The sequence below is a fragment of the Cricetulus griseus genome, assembly GCF_003668045.3.
Source record: "Cricetulus griseus strain 17A/GY chromosome 1 unlocalized genomic scaffold, alternate assembly CriGri-PICRH-1.0 chr1_1, whole genome shotgun sequence".
In the NCBI taxonomy this organism is placed as follows: Eukaryota; Metazoa; Chordata; class Mammalia; order Rodentia; family Cricetidae; genus Cricetulus; species Cricetulus griseus.
In genome coordinates this window covers 56,619,654-56,636,853 of record NW_023276807.1, presented here as the reverse complement: position 1 = coordinate 56,636,853, position 17,200 = coordinate 56,619,654, and the positions used below count along the sequence as shown (strand labels likewise).

The following is a 17,200-nucleotide window of genomic DNA, read 5'->3' as shown; positions in this document are numbered from 1 at the left end:
CAGTTCCCTCCTGCTCTTGCAGAGGGTCACAGTTTGGCTTCCAGCACCCACTTCCAGTGACTCACAACCAACTGTAACTCTAGATCCCCAGAGAGGTCTCTAGCCTCTACTGCACCTGCACTCATGGATGGACTTTGAGGTTTCAAAAGTCCATGCCAGGCCCTATCTCTCTTTTCTTACTGCTTGTGGATCACAATATAAGCTCTCAGCTACTGATCCAGTGCCATGCATGCCTGCAGACATGTTCCCTGCCATGACGGTCACAGACTAGCTTTCTGAAACAGTAAACACATTCCCAATTAAATGCTCTCTTTTATAAACTGTTTTGGTCATGGTGTCTGTTCACAGCAATAGAATGGCAACTAAGACAGCCATTTATTACAGAGTATTTATACACTCTGAGCATTGTTGCTTTCATTGGTTTAATAAAAAAAAAAAGTAGCTGGGCGTTGGTGGCACACGCCTTTAATCCCAGCACTCGGGAGGCAGGGGCAGGCGGATCTCTGTGAGGTCAAGATCAGCCTGGTCTCCAGAGCGAGTACCAGGATAGGCCCCAAAGCTACACAGAGAAATCCTGTCTCAAAAAGCCAATAAAAAAAAAGTAGCCAATAGCTAAGCAAGGTTTTTCAGACACAGAGAACATTGGGAAGGAGGACATAGATGCCAGGAGATGCAGAGAGAAGCAAGATGAACTTGCCGTGCTGAAGAGAGGTAAAGCCACAAGTCAAGAGACATGTAGATCGATAAGAATGGGTTCATTTAAGTTGTATGAGTTGGTTAGTAATAAGTCTAAGTTACTGGCCAAGCTTTCATAATTAAAAATAAGTCTCCAAGTTGTTTTTTGTGAGTTGGTCGTTCAAACAAAAGTCTGCCTACAGATGTTCAACTTTGATCTGTTTCAAAATTAATCCTGGGAAAGTAATTTTAAGTGTTTACACATTAATTTTGGTTTGGCTTTTTGATTTTTCAAACATGATTGACATATTAGGAAACAACTTGAGCATAACTTGGCTTGTGTTTCTGGAAGAAACACCAGATGCCCCCCCACGTGTGTACACACACACACACACACACACACACACACACACACACACACACACACCACCTCTCAATATCTACTGACTTCTGTTCACTTTGTTACTAGCCAAATGGCTAGGAACTGAACCATGTCCTATGAGGGTAATTGTTCTTGCACCCCCCTCCCAAGCTCCTGGGGATGGAATCTAGGGCTCCATGAATGCTTGGCATGTGTTGCACTGAAGCACCCCCCCCCCCCCCCGGGCCAGCACATTGCTTCATAAATAAATGAAAGGGTGAGCATAGCAATGAATAATTAATTCAGTATTTTGTTTCAAAGAATAAATAAAGTTTTCATTCCAGTCAGGGACATTCCTCAGTGAGCTTCACTGCCTCATGGATGCTCTGAGTGATGTAGTCTATGTTCCTGATATTGATGCAGGTGAAGTTAATCCGGCTGGTCTTGGGGATGTAGATATGCTTCTTCTTGGTCAGGTACTCCACCTGTTGGTCTGTGACAGTCACAGGACTCAGAATTCCTCTCAAGCCCAGGCAGAATTAAAGGCGAAGAAATGCCGGCATCTGTGGGGGCCTATAGAGGTCTCTGAAGCAGCCTCACTTTCCCAAGGGTGTGAGGGAAGCCCAGAGCAAAGCTGTAGACTGATCGATCATCCAGTCCAGGCTTGCTCAGGGTTAAAACACAGGCCTGAGGTCAGGAAGGGGAGAGTTGCCCAGTTCTGGAACTTACAGTTGAGTCCCAGATAACCATGGAAGCCACTCTGTTCGGTGATGTGATTCCAGGTCCCAGGGGTCCCGAGGAGCCGGAGCTTCTCTTTCACCTTTTCCTTGATCAACATGATGTTCTCCACAACACCTTTTAGACTCTGCTTCCTGCCAAGGCAAGAAGCAAGAGATGGGACGGTGGATCTCCCTGCTTCCCAAAGTGTCCTCCCCTCGTCCTACCTTTCCACACTCTGACCCATGTCAGGAAGCACATGCATGGAACTTGGGCTCCATGGCACCTATGGTGGGAAGGAGGTTTGATTCTGCTGTAGTTTGGGTCTTAAATGTCTCCTAAAGGCCTGTGTGTTAAAGACTGTGTCACTATTGGTTGTGGGAGGAAGTTAGGTCATGGGAGGGGGCGCTATCATGACTCCTCCTTCATTATCTCTGTTGCTTTCTGGACATCATAAGGTGAACATTTGTTACCCTAAACTGTACCACCATGCATTGCCTCACTATAGCATCAAGTGACCCTATCAACTGAACTTCCAAAACTGAGAGTGAACACAAAACTTTTCTTTTCTAGGGGAGAGGTGTTAGCCATTTCAAGTATTTTGTTATAGTAACAGGAAGCTGGGTAATCCAGGACCCATATTAATTTAAGCATGCAAAGTAGACCTCCAGATTTTGCCAGCTTAGCTTTATTGTGTGTGTGTGTGTGTGTGTGTGTGTGTGTGTGTGTGTCGGGTTAGGGGTAGTCAGAGGACAACTTGCAGGAGTCGATTCTTTCTTTCCACCATGTAGGTCCTGGGAATCATCAGGTCCTGAGGTCATTATCCTTGGCAACAAGTACTTTTACCTGCTGAGCAACGTGGCAGGTCCAGATCTCTCTTTGTGTGTGTGTGTGTGTGTGTGTGTGTGTGTGTGTGTGTGTGTGTACACGCGCACGTGTGCAAAATAATAGGTTTCATCTTAGTGCAGTCTGGAAGTGTTCTGTAATCTAACTTATTGATTTATATCCAAAATAAAGGTGTCATTGTCCACTACTTCAGGGCAGGGCAACCCTTGGCTTAGCTAGAGCCACAGTACACAGAAAGGCCCTCAGTAAAATTTGATGAATGTGAGCATGAATGAGTGTTATAAAGACCATAGAGCCGGGCGTTGGTGGCACATGCCTTTAATTCCAGCACTCGGGAGGCAGAGGCAGAAGCAGAGGCAGGCCAATCTCTGTGAGTTCGAGGCCAGCCTTGTCTACAGAGCAAGTTCCAGGACAACCTCCAAAGCAATACAGAGAAACCCTGTTTTGAAAAAAAAAAAAAAAGAAAAAGAAAGAAAGAAAGAAAGAAAGAAAAGAAGACCATAGGAGAAGCAGAAGCGTCCAAGTGAGCCAGTCAGTCTGTAGGACTATAGGAGCCCTAGCCACCCTCCCTTGCTCAGACCCTCCCACCCCTTACCATTCTCCAAACAGAGCAGGGTTACAGAGGATGGAAGTGATGATCCGGGCACCTGTGGCAGGAGGGCTTCCCCACAGAGCCTCAACATAGTTCATCAGCTGGGAGAGGACACACAGCAGGTTCTGGTTGCTGAGGGCTGCCACAGCTAGGATCCCCACTCCTTCATCTGCAGCATTGAGAAGACAGCCTCACCCTCAGGCTTCTCCCTCCCTTATGTTCGGAATCTTACCTAGACCTCTCCCTCCAACCTTGCAGGAGAAAGGGCTAAACTGTGGAGCCACCAGCTCAGTCCAGTCAGGCTAGTATTTGGCCCCAAAGTCCTAGCCTCTTTTTGTGCAAAGAGTATCCATGCGCCGGAGTATGCAAGGGGGAGAGGGCTTGAAAGATTTACCAAGTACTTTCTCCTCATTTTCCAGCCAAGGAAGCAGAGGCCTGAGAGGTTAAAATTTTAACTAGAACAGACGTGGGTAATTTGGGGAGTGGGTTTAGTCACAGAGCCCAACTTCTAGCTCAATGGTGTCCTTTTCTGCCACAATGTGATTTCTCTGGAGTATTAGGCTCCTTCCAAGGGATTAAGTGATGTCAAAAACATCTATCCTTTGGAGGAGGGGTAGGGGAGATTGGTGAGGAAAATACGAGAAAGTACATATCTGGTGTGTGTGTGTGTGTGTGTGTGTGTGTGTGTGTGAGAGAGAGAGAGAGAGAGAGAGAGAGAGAGAGAGAGACAGAGACAGAGACAGAGACAGAGACAGAGACAAACAGACAGATACAAAGATAGACACACACACATAGAGAACATTGTAAGAAACTCTATTTTGTAAGCTCACTAAAACAAAACAAAACAAAACCAGCATCACACGTGCAATGGATATGCAACAATTTTGTTCCCCATTTCTCTTGTCCATACCCTTCTGCCCATACCATACCATAAATGCCAAAATTCTTGGACAGAGATTGGTTGCAGAAGAACTCAAGCCCCAGAGACACAAAGTACTGTAAGAGTCTGGTGTCTTCTTCCAGGTTACCAGTGGATAGACCTTGGCAGGGAATGTCAAAGAAAGGGAATATCTGCTTTTTCTGCAAGAGAAAAAAAGAACCCGAGAGTATGAGGCTGCTGCTGGGGAGAAGCAAGTGTGAAAGGAGGGGAAATGTGGCAGGGAGCCATCCTGACCTTAATGATGGACATCAACTTTGCCCACTGATTTTGCGAGAACCTGCAGTCAATAATGTTCCCAATCACAAGGATACTGTCAGCTGGGATATGCTGTAGGAAGACACTGTCTCGTCAAGGCACCACCTCTACTGTGTGGGAGGTGACACCAGGCATTTAGAGGAGAAATAATCTCTTAGGTTTGTTCCCACTAAAAAGGCCTAAAGTAACAGGGAGAATAGGCGATAAACCAGGTATATGGGAGAAGATTCTGAGTGGGGACCCCCCCTACCTCCATCACTTCGAAAAACATCTTGGGGTCTGAGCACAGCTCCTTGGGGTTCCAGATGAGGTATTCATAAACTGTAAAGCCCATTTCCTGGAAGATGAGTCCATACTGTTCTGTGGGAACACAGACCCCCCACTGGCTGGGGTCCATGGAAATGGAGAAACAGAGGCAGATACCAGAGATTGGGGTGAGGATTACTGACTGATGGTAGGACAACACAGGAAAAGGATGGACATAGCTTGGCATAGCCACCATTATTCTCTTGACACAAAGTGAGGGCAAGAGTGGAGATTACACACAGGACAGGAATTGGCAACACTCACCCTTTTGACATGAGACGATACAAACAGTTTTCAAATTCTTACGCCACGTCCTGAGAAACTGGGCCCCAAGCTGGAAGGCCCCACTGTCACCAACAGTGTGCACACCCCCTACCTGTCAGCAAGCAGTACATAAAAGGGACATTTTGCAGGAGCAGCATTAACACTAGCATACCCCAGACTCAGACTTTTGTCTTATTTTTGGTGTTGGGGTTGAACTAAGGGCCTTATGCTGAGCCTTCCAGCCCTCTTCCTTTATTTTTCCTTTTACATTGAAATAATCCATTTATAGTTTTTCTTTCTTTTTTCTTTTTCCTCCGAGACAGGGTTTCTCTGTGTAACAGATCTGGCTGTCCTGGAACTCACTCTGTAGACCAGGCTGGTCTCGAACTCACAGAGATCTGCCTGCCTCTGCCTCTCAAGTGCTGGGAGCAAAGGCATGCACCACCACCTCCCGGATTATTTATAGTTTATAATCAGCAGTGTGGGTGGGTACAACTGAGTGACTGAATGAGGATTGGGGTTCGGCTCCCAGCTCTACTTTCAGAGTCTTGGAACTGCCTTTGTCAAGGTGGAGGCCCCTGCATGGCCATGCAACCCTGCATATCTTCTCCATGTCTCACCCTCTTCTCTGCAATGGCTTGGCTGTGCTTTCCAAAGAGGAGTTCCAAGGCAGCTTGGACAAATGATTTCATGCCCATCTGGGGTAAGTACTCATAGTTCAGAGAGGGGTCCTGTGAAATCTGCAGGCGAGTCTTGCGAACCACCAAAGAGACCCAGGGATGGCCTTCATCGGTCATGCACACTGTGGAGAAACTTCAAAGGGTGTTCTGGATGCCTGTGCTTCTTGGGCCTTTGGAAAGTACCCATGAAAGCTCCTTCCCCCCTTCTGACTTCTTTATTTTCATAAAACAGTGTGCTGTTTTAAAACAAAACACCACCACCACCAAGAGCAAGAACCTCAGCTAAGTCAGGCATGATGGCCCATGCTTGTCATCCCAGCATGGAGGAGGGAAGCAGGAGGATCACTTTCAGGCCAGCTTGGTCCATAGTGAGTTTTAGGCCAGCCTGAGCTATATAAAAAGATAGGGTCTCAAAAACAAAAACACAACAAAACGGAACATCAATCAAGGCAGCCGAAACCTATGCATTTTAAAGGTTTTGATTTACATACAAAATAAATTAAGACATTCAAGAAGTTAAAGTATGCCCCTGGTTTCCATGATGGTGAGGCCCGATTCCATGTTGGAAGGGTTCTCTGTGTCTTTCTCCACCCCTCTTTGTGTGTCTCTCTTTGTCTCTGTCTACCTCTGTCTCATTGTCTGTCTTCCCTTGCCTTCTCCCTTTCTCTAGTATCAAGAATCCCAGGCTGGCCTTGAACTTGCTTTGTAGCTGAGAATGCCTTGAACACCTGACCCTCCATCCCTCAGGTGCTGGGATTACAGGTGAATGCCATTCCTGGTTTATCTGCTAGGGACTGAATAAAGGGCTTCAGGAAGGCTAGGCAAGCACTCTGTCAGTTGAGACACATCCCCTCAGAAGGCTTAATTTCTTGATTCAAGAATGTGAGCTCTGGGAGGGGAGATAGTTCAGTGGTTAAGAATACATATTGCCCCTGAAGAGAACTCAAGTTCAGTTCTCTGTGGTTACATCAGGTAACTCATCAACACAGGTAAATCCAGCTCTGCGGGGGACTCAATGCCTCTGGCCACCTTGCACACTTACACTCATGTACACACTCTCTCTCTCTCTCTCTCTCTCTCTCTCTCTCTCTCTCTCTGTCTCTCTCTCTCTCATACACATACATACAATTAAAACATCTTAAAAACAAAATAAAAAACAAAAAACAAAAAGATGAGAGAGAAGCAAAGTGTGGTGGCGCCTTCAGTAACTGGGAGATGGGGAGATAGAGGCAGGACGAGAATTTGTTCAAGGTCATTTTCAGCTATAGTGTGAGTTCAAGACTCCCCTGATTTACATGGGCTTGTTAAAAACAAATAACAAACAGAGAGAACTGGAAATAACAAGGGAGGATGCAGGGGCAGATAAAGAAAAGGTGAGAAGCAGAAGAAGACTTGGCTCTCCCAAATTCCCAGAGGTTCCCAGCAAAGGGCACAGGGCATGGGATGACTTGGAACCCTCACTGCACTTCTATGCTCTGGAAGTTTTGTTAACAAACTAGTCTGTCCAACTGCAGAGGCATGGGTTATTCTTCATTCCTCCACTGGGGGCACTGCCCATTTACAGGCAGTCAAAATGTGCCGAAAATCTTAAACCCTGAAATGATGGACTCCTACCTCTGTAAGCCAAGAACATCTTGTTAGGATAATCATCTTGCTTGTAGATCTTTAGTAAACTGCCTTCTAGCTTCTGGGCTGGGACTATGTCCCTGAACACAGAAAGACTAGTCATAGCTGAGTTTTATGGAGCCAACAACTGCAACCCTGCTTTGGGCCTCTTTCTTCCAGATCCTTGGCAGCTCCAATGGGCAATGGGTTGTCAGAGCAACAGAACCTTGGAGACTTCGAGTCTCCATGGTGGCAAATTCAGGGTCACAGGAACATTCCATGGCACTGGGAGAGTAGGCAGCAGGGAGGAATGATAAAGGACATGGGATTCCCAGGCACTTTCCCCACCTAATTTACTGCCTTCTATGGCCCAAGCCATCCAACTGAAGTAACAAGTCAGTCTCTAGAAAGCAGGACAAGGCAGGTAGGGCTTCCCCAACAGAAGCAAACATCCTAAGGTACTCAACAGTGCCAATCAAGGGATACATTATCTTTTTTCCCCTTGAGACAGGGTTTCTCTGTGTAGCTTTGGAGAAGGGATACATTTTCTACTTCCATTTTGCAAATCACACTACTATATGAGTAGAGAAAATCGAATTTTCTTTTTAGTGCTGGGCATTGAACTCAGGGCCTGAAACACATTCTTCAGAGACCTCAAGATTTAAGGTGGTTCTGTTTTTTTTTTTTTTTTTTTTTTTTTGTAAGTGTTGCAGCTCTGATGGAAAGGTATCCTGGCAGTCAAAGAATACCACAGTCACTGTTAATATAGTAGTAGCTCATGACTCTGCTCCAGAGAAAGGAGGAGGGCTTCCACAGGGGAGGGTTTTCCAGCAAAGATGTTACAGCTCTGCTCAGGTCCCCCTGCAGTTGTAACAATTCTGCCCCCAAGGGAAAGTGTTACAGTTCTGCTCTGTTCTGGTTCTGGCAAAAGCTGTGCTCTGCTCCACAAAACAAAACAAAACAAAACAAAACAAAACAAAACAAAACAAAACAAAACAAAACATGTCACTCTGCATAACAAACCTCACTCAAGAGATTTATTAGGAAGGAAGAATCCAGGAGGGTCGCTGCCTCCAGGGTGAGAAGCTACAGCAAACTGAACAGGGTACCAAGCTTATTTAGGGTTTCTTGTGGGAGAAGGGTGGATCGGTCCAGGATGGTTTGGGATTGATGGGTTTTGTGGCCTGACTCTAGGGCTCAGGGACTGGTGGGATTTCAAGGCCTGGCCCTGGGGTCAAGTCAAGGTCAGGGTGTTTTTCCTTATCCTAGGTCTCAGGTCTAGGTAGGGACAGGGTGTTATTTCCTAGGCTCTTTTCTACCTTCGTTTTCTTCCATGGCTATTTTTTTGGAAGCTAAATCTGAGTTCATGAAGAAACAGTTTTTACATACATTTAAGCATGGCCATTTGAGGAGGGAGAAGCTTGAGAAAAAGGGTCAACTTTGATTGGAGAAACTGCTTTTGCAACAGCCAGCAGTGACTGCTGAGAGGTAATTTGTCATTGTGTTGAGAATAAGAGACTGTTGGGGCTGGAGAGATGGCTTAGCGGTTAGGAACACTGTCTGCTCTTCCAGAGGACAAAGGTTCAATTCCCAGCAACCACATGGCAGCTCACAACTGTCTGTAACTCCAGTTCCAGGAGATCTGATGCCCTCACACTGACGTACATTCAAGCAAAATACCAATGCACAAGAATAAAATACACAAGGAGGGGAATAAGTGACTGATGAATACTCAGATATAAATGGAATGTCTGTATCACACACTCCACAGCTCAGTGGGGAACATCATAGAAACGAGGGGAAGTATATAAGAGCTGGAGGAGGGGACAGGGAAGGTTGGGATGACTGACTCCCAGCTGTGACATGCCTGCTGCACACTTAAACTCACAACACCTGTGATTACCTATACAAAACCTGCACAAGATAGGACTGTGAACAGCTTAGGTTTCTGTCAACTTGATACAAGTCCTCTGGGAAGAGGGAAATGCCTGAGAAAAATGCCTTCATGAGACTGGCCTGTAGGTAGGTCTGTGTGGCATTTTCTTGATTAATGATTGATGTAGAAGGGCAGCCCACTTTGGGCAGTGCCATTAGTAGGCAGGTGGTCCTGGATTGTGGAAGAAGGGAGGTCAAGCAAACCATGAACAGTAAACTAGTAAGCAGTGCTCCTCCACGGCTTCTGCTTCAGTTCCTACCTGAAGCACAAATCTAACTAATTTAATCAATAAAAACCAGGAGTCAGATATCTTGGTAAAAACCTGGAAGATCAGAGGAGCAGCTGCCAGTTGCTTTCCACCTGCTTCCTTCCTCCAAAAAGGCTGAGATCCTGTCTCTACTCCACCTTATCACTTCCTGTCTCCACTTCCCAAGTGCTAGAATGAAAGGCATGAGCCACCAGTGCCCGGCTCTATGGTTAACTAGTGGCTTGCCCCACCCTTTGATTTCCAGGCAAACTTTGTTTGTCAGAACACAAACAAAATATCACACACCTACCTTCAGGTTTCTGCCCTGCTTGAGCTTCAGTGATGGACGGTGATCTGGACCTGTGAGCTAAAAAGACCTTTTCTTCCCTAAGCTGCTTTTGATCATAGTCTTTATCACACTAAAATAGGACAGACCTGTTAATACCTTGCCGTGAAGGGTGTCTTAGGGTTTCTATTGCTGTGAAGAGACACCATGATCATGGCAACTCTTATAAAGAAAACATTTAATTGCGGCTGTGGCTTACAGTCTATTATCATCATGGTGGGGAGCATGGCGGCATGCAGGCAGATGCGGTGCTGGAGGAGTAGCTGAGCAAAAGAGACCTCAAAGCCTGCCTGCCCCCACAGTGACACACTTCCTCCAACAAGGCTACACCTACTTCAACGTGGCCACACTTCCTAATAGTGCCACTTTCTGTGGGGGCCATTTTCTTTTAATCCACCACAGAGAAGTGGATTATGAAGCCTCATTTCTCTTGAAGATTGATACACACAGTTAGCTGCAGGTGGGAGCGGGAAAGACTTTGCTTCAGTAGTGTGGCTATTGGTAAGATACCAATATTTTTGTAAACAAATCCTCACCCATGCATTTATAAGCAGCCCAACGAAATTCACTCCCCACTCCCCCCCCCACAAACATACACACAATTCATTCCCCCACCCCCACTCCTGTCCTTCCACAAACCTCAGCCCAGCGACCGCTAGCTCAGGGTAAGTACCCTTGTTGGCAAACTGGGGAGCTTGCGGTTCCCCAAAGCTCCTACGGAGCCACAAACATTTGCTCTGCTCGCAGTGGATCCGCCCCACTGTCACCGGGGCAGAGCTGGAACCTGGCCGCGGCGGTTCGCGGGCTGGAGTGGCTGAGAGCTTTGCAGCCTCAGCGGTCTAGACGCCACAGGTGACTTGGGTGGACGTGGGCAGAAGCGGCGGAGGTCGTAGGATGCTAGGGAAAGCCCACCTTCCTCAATCCATCACACCGTCCTCTCTGCGCGCCCTACTCCGCCCTCCTTAGGCTTGAACTCTGAAGGAGTGGGAGAAGGGGATATTTGTGGTTGGTCAGCGTGTCTAGCTCAGATAGTGCAGTCTTGTAGGTGGGGACTGATTCCAGGCTGGGTTGGCGTGGCGTCTTCAGAGATGCAGAGGTCGCACACACAGCGTCCACAAAACTTTAAAAGTGCATTCAAAAGACAAAACCGTCTCTTGTTAGCTGTTTAGGAACAAGACACAAGATAGCGCTAGAGAGCGGACAAGAAGATGCATCAGCTCTAGGGCGGGGGTAGGTGGGTGTCGACAATTTCTATGAGGGTGTTTCCAGAGCTAGCGGTCCCCTTAAACTCATCCTCACCGCCCCAAGTCACTCCTTTGGAGGACTTTGGACATGCTTCCCACAAACTTTCCACCACCCCTCAAGACCTTGGGATCCTTAGAAATGGCCTTGAGCATAAATGAGAGAAGGAAGGAGAAAATGGCACGAAGAAAAGCTACTTCCTTAGATTGCTTCTGAGTTTGGACCCAGTGCTTGGGAGGAGGGGATGTCACAGCTCTGGGTGAAGCTCAGGCAGCCACACCTGTGGTAGAAGAGGAATGGGGACACCCGAGAAGCCACGGAGAGTAGAAGGCATGGGCTGCCCTGTGAGAACGCTTGCTATACCAGGGAACTGCTAGCACCTTGCTTCTCTCTGGGCCCCACGGTTTAAATTAAAGATTAGAGAAATTGGTTTTTACAGTAGGATCAGGCAGGGTGACAGGAATTTCAGCACTTGGGAATCTGGGGTTGGAGAATCTTGAGTCCAGCAAACCCTTGCCTCAAAACCTTGCCTCAAAGCCCTTGCAAGGCCCCCCAAAATTACAAACTTTACAATCATAACATTTTAGACATTTTTATTAGCATGGTAGTTGTACAAAGTAATGGGTTACAATATAATATGACTTTTCATATACGTACATGGATTATATATACTCTCTGTTATGGTCTCATGTCCTCTCTCTCACTGGCTTCCTCCTCTTTCCCATTGTCCCCCTTCTGTTTTAATGTCTGAATTAAAATTTACTTACTTGGGAGCTGGAGAGATTGCTCAGTGGTTAGAGCACATGCTGTTCTTCCAGAGGACCTGGGTTCAATTCCCAGCACCCACATGACAACTCACAACTGTCTGTAACTCCAGTTCTAAGGGATCTGATACCTAATGCACTAAATTGCACTTAAATTGAATTTTAAAAATTAGGCCAGGTAGTGGTGGCCCACACCTTTAATCCCAGCACTTGGGAGGCAGCGGCAGGTGGATCTCTGTGAGTTAGAGGCCAGCCTGGTCTATACAGCAATTTCCAGGACAGGCTCCAAAGCTACAGAGAAACCTGTCTCTAAAAATAACAGCAAAAATTTCAATTTATTTATTTTTATTTTGTGAGTGCTTTGCCTGCGTGTGTGTGTGTGTGTGTGTGTGTGTGTGTGTGTGTGTGTGTACCAAGTGTGTGCCTGGTGCCCACAGAGTCCAGAAGAAAGCACCAGACCCCCCTAGAACTGGAGGTATAAATGGTTGTGAACTACCACCACCATGTGTGTACTGGGAATTGAACCTGGGTCCTCTGCAAGGCAGCAACTGCTGAGGCACCTCTCTAGCTCCAGTGCTGAGGGTTTTGTTTGTGAGATGCTGGGGATGGCAGCCAGGGCCTCACAGAGGTAGGGCATGCTCTTCCATTCTTTCACAGTGTCCTACTTCAGCCTTGAGGGGGAGTCCCAAGGAGCTCAAAGAGTAATGCTCATCAGCTGTGCACGTTCCTCCCTCTTCTGAAAGGTAGGAGTTTCTCTCTGGAAGAGCAGCTCTCTGCCTTCCTCACTCTCCCTGTGTGGCTATGAGAGCGGGTTCCAGCGCAAGACTCAGACTTGGACCCCGAGAGAAAGGGTCGCTTGAAGGAGTAGCAGGGAGGCCATGCTTGTTTTCTGTTGTGAGTAACTGGAGGCAGGAGCTGATGCGGGGTGGGGGTGGGGCATGGAGGGTGAAACCGCCCACCCATGCTGGTTCAAAGAACTCTTTTCCAATCCGTGAGTCACTGAATCCAACAAACAATAAAAGAAGTAAAGTAACAGGGAGAGTTACTGAAGAGAGTTCAGTGGGACTGGGAGGGGCATGAAGGAGGGCAGTGGGGGATGAAAAGGGACAAGATACATCATATAGATGGGTGGTGTTTTCAGAGAACGACGACGCAGACTCACACGCTGAAACTGTAAGCATGCTCCCAATTAATTGCTTCCTTTTATTCATTGCCTTGGTCAAGGTGTTTCTGCACAGCAATAGAACAGTAATTAAGACAGGATAACCAAGGGCAGTAGCAATAAATAGACTGCATGTTTTGAGAACCTATTAGCCCTAGCCAACAAGTCAAAAGAGGGCTTCCCATGTCTGATACTGGGGATTTTATCAGATGGTCTATGGCTCTTGCTAGGAGCATTGTCAGCCCAGATGAGAGAAGGAGAAATAGGGAGGGAGGGAGGGAGAGAGAAAGAGAGAGAGAGAGAGAGAGAGAGAGAGAGAGAGAGAGAGAGAGAGAGAACAAACATTGAGTAGGATCAGCCCCAGACACAATCTGATTCCTGTGGGACATTTATTTATTTATTTATTTTGTAATTTGTTAGCACAGCATCTAAAGTGCACTTTTCTTTTCTTTCTTTTTTTTTTTTTCTGTCTCTGAAACTTGCTTAACTGAAGAAATTTGGGCTACCTAACTCACTACTCTAATATACATATTTTTTGAGACAGGATTTTAGGTATCCTCTGATACACAGATCCCGATCCTCCTGTCTCCACCTCCTCGGTGCTGGGATTACAGATGTGCATCATCTTGTACATTTTTTGTGGTGCTGGGACTCAAACCCAGGGTGTCAGGCAAGCTAGGTAAGCACTCTAGTCACAGGGCTACATCCCTCCCACGAGAAAGAATTTAGGTTCTTTATCCATTTTTTTTTTTTTTTAAATCAAAGGATTGAGCTAAATTATTTCTTTTCTGTTTTGAGGTGATTTCTTGCTGTGCAACCAAGGCCTGGAATTGGAGACCATTCAGAGTGCTGAGATTACAGGTGTGTCAGTCACCACACCTAGTTGGACTAAGTTATTTATAGGAGATTTTCAGCTTTGAAAATTGTTAACTCGACAGCCCTACCTTTCACTCCTGTTGTATCTCATATTGCCACCAGGGAGCGCCTAACACTTCTAGTGTCTGTGTAATAAGGCTATGGTTTAAAAGGCTTGGAATGCCATCCTAGCACAGGACATGGTGGTGCATACTTCTAATCTCTGGACTAGGGTGGCTGGGATGGAAGACAATGAGTTCTATAATTGACTTGACTACAGAGCTAGAGCCTCTTTCTTCCCCTCTAAAGGGTTTACTTTCTTTGGCAGGGGTGGGTTGTAGGTAGGTGGGGGAGCAGTTCTCTACTCCACAGGTTTGAGGCATGAAGTCTATCTAGCAACTGCCTATGAGGCCCACAGCCTACACTTACCCATCGCCACCTAGAAGAATCTAACATGGGAAGAGTTCCAGAAAAGCTTATTTAGCTTGTTCCTTTGCAGTTTCACCCAAGCGCTCACCTGTTCAACTCAATCTCCTTTTCTTTGTCATTTCTGTCCCACACTCTCTCCTACTCCCAGACTCTTGCAGGGCTTCTAGAACTTTCCATTTCTCACTGCTCTGTAAGTCTTCACATATTTAGGCTCATAGCATGGCTGTTTGTCTTCCCCAGTTCAAGCGCTCAGGCTTTGTGCTTGCAAAAGCAGTTTGCCTCCCATTCAAGGATGTAAATCTCCTTCAGTTTGACACCTGGCTGGAGAAGGGACTAGAAAGGCTGTCTCTTTAGATGTCAGATCCACTGGTGACAATCTGCAGATGGAATCCACAGCCTAGCTCAAGCCTAAACACTCCAAAGGAGGCGAAGAGTCGGCACATGCATATGTGTCCAGCGAGACCCAAGCAGTATGAGCTCCTGGACACTCTTCAAGGACAAATTCTATAAACCGAAGACCCCTCCCCCAAAATTACCCTCTCCTAGGCCTGGGCAACTTTCCTCAGAGATGCTGGGAAAATATCCAGAGATTCAGAGGAGAGGCCCTTTGATCCCCGGGCTCAACTAAGACTTCCTTACTAAGGGCCATAGTTCAAAAGCAGAAACCCTGCCAAGAAACCGTCTGCATTCAGACACCAGAGATCTCATACTGCGTTGGGTTGGAAAGGAGAAAGTCATCTTTGGTATGCAAACATCCTGAGAAATAAAACCTGAGCTCTAGGAGAAAAGGGAGCTGCATAGACTAGGTCCAGTTCACAGGGAACATCCATATGTGGAAATGCATGTAGCTTATTGTGTAGGCAAGGTGAGGTTTTATATCTCTAGAGCCCCCAAACCCAGCCAATGCAAGGCATGCTAAACATTTGCTGATCAACTAACTGGCTGTCCTGAAAATCAGCCTACTCGAGGAGTTAAAGAGGCGCCTGCACAATACTCCAGTGACTTCCATAGAACTTTTTTCCCATGAGAAACATGTTAGATAAGAATTATAAAGACCGAAATGAGGAAAAATAGTATGAGCAGATAGTTGTAGCTCCAATTCTGGTAAGAATTTATTATCCTCTAGAATAATAATTCTAGAGGGTACAGAAACACACACACACACACACACACACACACACATTGTAGACACACATCTGTTAATATAACATAGGACCCGTTGCCCCTTGCTAAACCAGTGCTCTGTACTTCTAGATACACACACAAAGAAAGCACAGAACCAATGTGTCAACGAGACCTTATTAACCCAGGCTAGTTTATGGTATGAAAGAGTCCTGGTCCTGGACACAGAAAGCCCCCTCATCTAGTAAGACAGATGAGTCATGCATGACTAGATCCCAGAAGTTTCAGAAAGGGTAGGAAGGAAGGAGAAGCAAAGACTTGACAGTCCCATTTACACAGACAGACTTTTTGGTTCTGTCTGAGGAGGATTAAGAAGAAAGGGGCAAAGATTATTCCTAATTTATTACCCCTGTCAAAAGGCAGCTCTGGGCAGGGAAGCCAGCAAGTGGATTATAAAAAGAAAACAAATGGAAAGAAAAGAGAGCAAAGGACAAACGACACTCGGTAATATTTATTAATTTGATTTTAAATGGAAAAGGGACCCATTCCAATGGCTCACCTTCCTATGAACCCTGGAATTCCCCCAAACCTTGATGTCCAGACTGTGAGGTAGATCAGGGCTGTGGTGCGGAATGTGAGAGATGCTCTAAGATGGTGCTTACAGAGCCATGGCGAGGAGCCAGGGACAAAACCTCAAACTCTGTTGTTCTTTCCTGGCTTCTTGCCCTCAACTAATCAGAGATACAGAGCCTAGAGAATCACAGCCGCTTATTGGGGTCAGGAAAGCAGAAAGGAGGTAGGTAGGTAGGGTGCTTTCTTTGCCCTCAGCACACAGCACACACAGAAGCAGGACCATGGGTATCCCTCCAGAGTCATAGGTTGCTCAAAGGGCAGCTGGGCACAGGTGGCCGGACACCCCAGCTGCTGAGGTAGTAGTGAAGTTAAAGGTGGGTCTTAGAAAACGGTGAAACCCACTTGGTAAGAGTTCCCCTTCACATCTGCAGTCTAGTCAGCAGGCTCCCAAGAGTCGAGGTTTTCAGCGGAGGAGGTGGGGGGGAACCACTCTGAGTGGAAATTAGTCGTTTTACTAAAATTCTGCATCCACGGAGTCTTTTCTTGTTTTTCTGGCAAAAAGCAAACAAAACAAAATAAATAAACAAACAAACAAAAATACTCTCCAGAAATTCTGCAAAATTGAGATAATTTTTTTTGGGGGGGTGTAACTGGTCAAGGGGGCAGAGACCAAGCACCGGAGGGGAGGGGGCAGTTACTGAGGAACCCTGAAAAGCATTTTTACTTTCCAAAGGTATAGGGACCATCCAGAACTCCCCACCACCTCAAATCCCATCCTACAGCTTCAACCTGAGGGAGGGGTGCAGCTCAGATTTCAACTCACAGGTTTCTTGCTGGATCTAGGTGGGCCTTCATGCGGGAAATCGTCGCTCACTTTCGTAGTCAAACCTTTGGGAGAAACTGGAGCTGAGGTCGAGGGGTTGGTAACTCCACTACTATCTAGGTAGTCCCAGCTAGGTGTAGAGAACCTGGGCGGCTAAAGAACGGAACTAGAAAACCCAAACTAGAGGCGACCAGGGAGGTCAGAAACCCGACGGCAGAGTAGCAATTGCTTGTGGGGGCTGGCTCATCTGATCCTAGGGTGAGCAACCAGTCCTCCCCTTTGCCTCAGCCCCAGGGACTGGATCCAAGAAAGGGAAGGACCCCTATATTGCATTTTAGTTCCTACTCTCTTTCTGTCCTCTCTAGGCAATAGGCCCTGGTCCCCCCCCCCTTACCCCCAACTCAAAAGTAGAGACAGAAAGTGTCCGCACCAGGAGCCCCCGGTTCTCTGCCTGTGTCCC

General features: G+C 46.7%; 1 protein-coding gene across 1 annotated transcript; it reads right to left on the bottom strand.

The window, feature by feature from the left end:
• Positions 1 to 1,380: 1,380 nt before the first annotated feature.
• Positions 1,381 to 7,365, bottom strand: Got1l1 (glutamic-oxaloacetic transaminase 1 like 1). Its single transcript, XM_027395399.2, has 9 exons — positions 7,251 to 7,365; positions 5,577 to 5,758; positions 4,957 to 5,068; positions 4,637 to 4,746; positions 4,366 to 4,458; positions 4,121 to 4,271; positions 3,195 to 3,360; positions 1,766 to 1,908; positions 1,381 to 1,529 (listed from the first exon to the last, which is right to left on the bottom strand). Exons 1-9 carry the CDS (start codon positions 7,363 to 7,365, stop codon positions 1,381 to 1,383), a joined length of 1,221 nt encoding a protein of 406 aa, XP_027251200.1.
• Between the last annotated feature and the right edge of the window lie 9,835 nt (positions 7,366 to 17,200).

Bases quoted from the DNA above. Each gene is read 5' to 3' on its own strand.
- Got1l1 (XM_027395399.2), bottom strand. From the start codon at position 7,365: ATGACTAGTCTTTCTGTGTTCAGGGACATAGTCCCAGCCCAGAAGCTA. The intron at 5,069-5,576 runs GTGAGACATGGA...GCTTGCTGACAG, and splicing joins AAGCCATTGCAGAGAAGAGG to GTAGGGGGTGTGCACACTGT. The intron at 4,459-4,636 runs GTAGGGGGGGTC...GTCTTCCTACAG, and splicing joins TGTTTTTCGAAGTGATGGAG to CATATCCCAGCTGACAGTAT.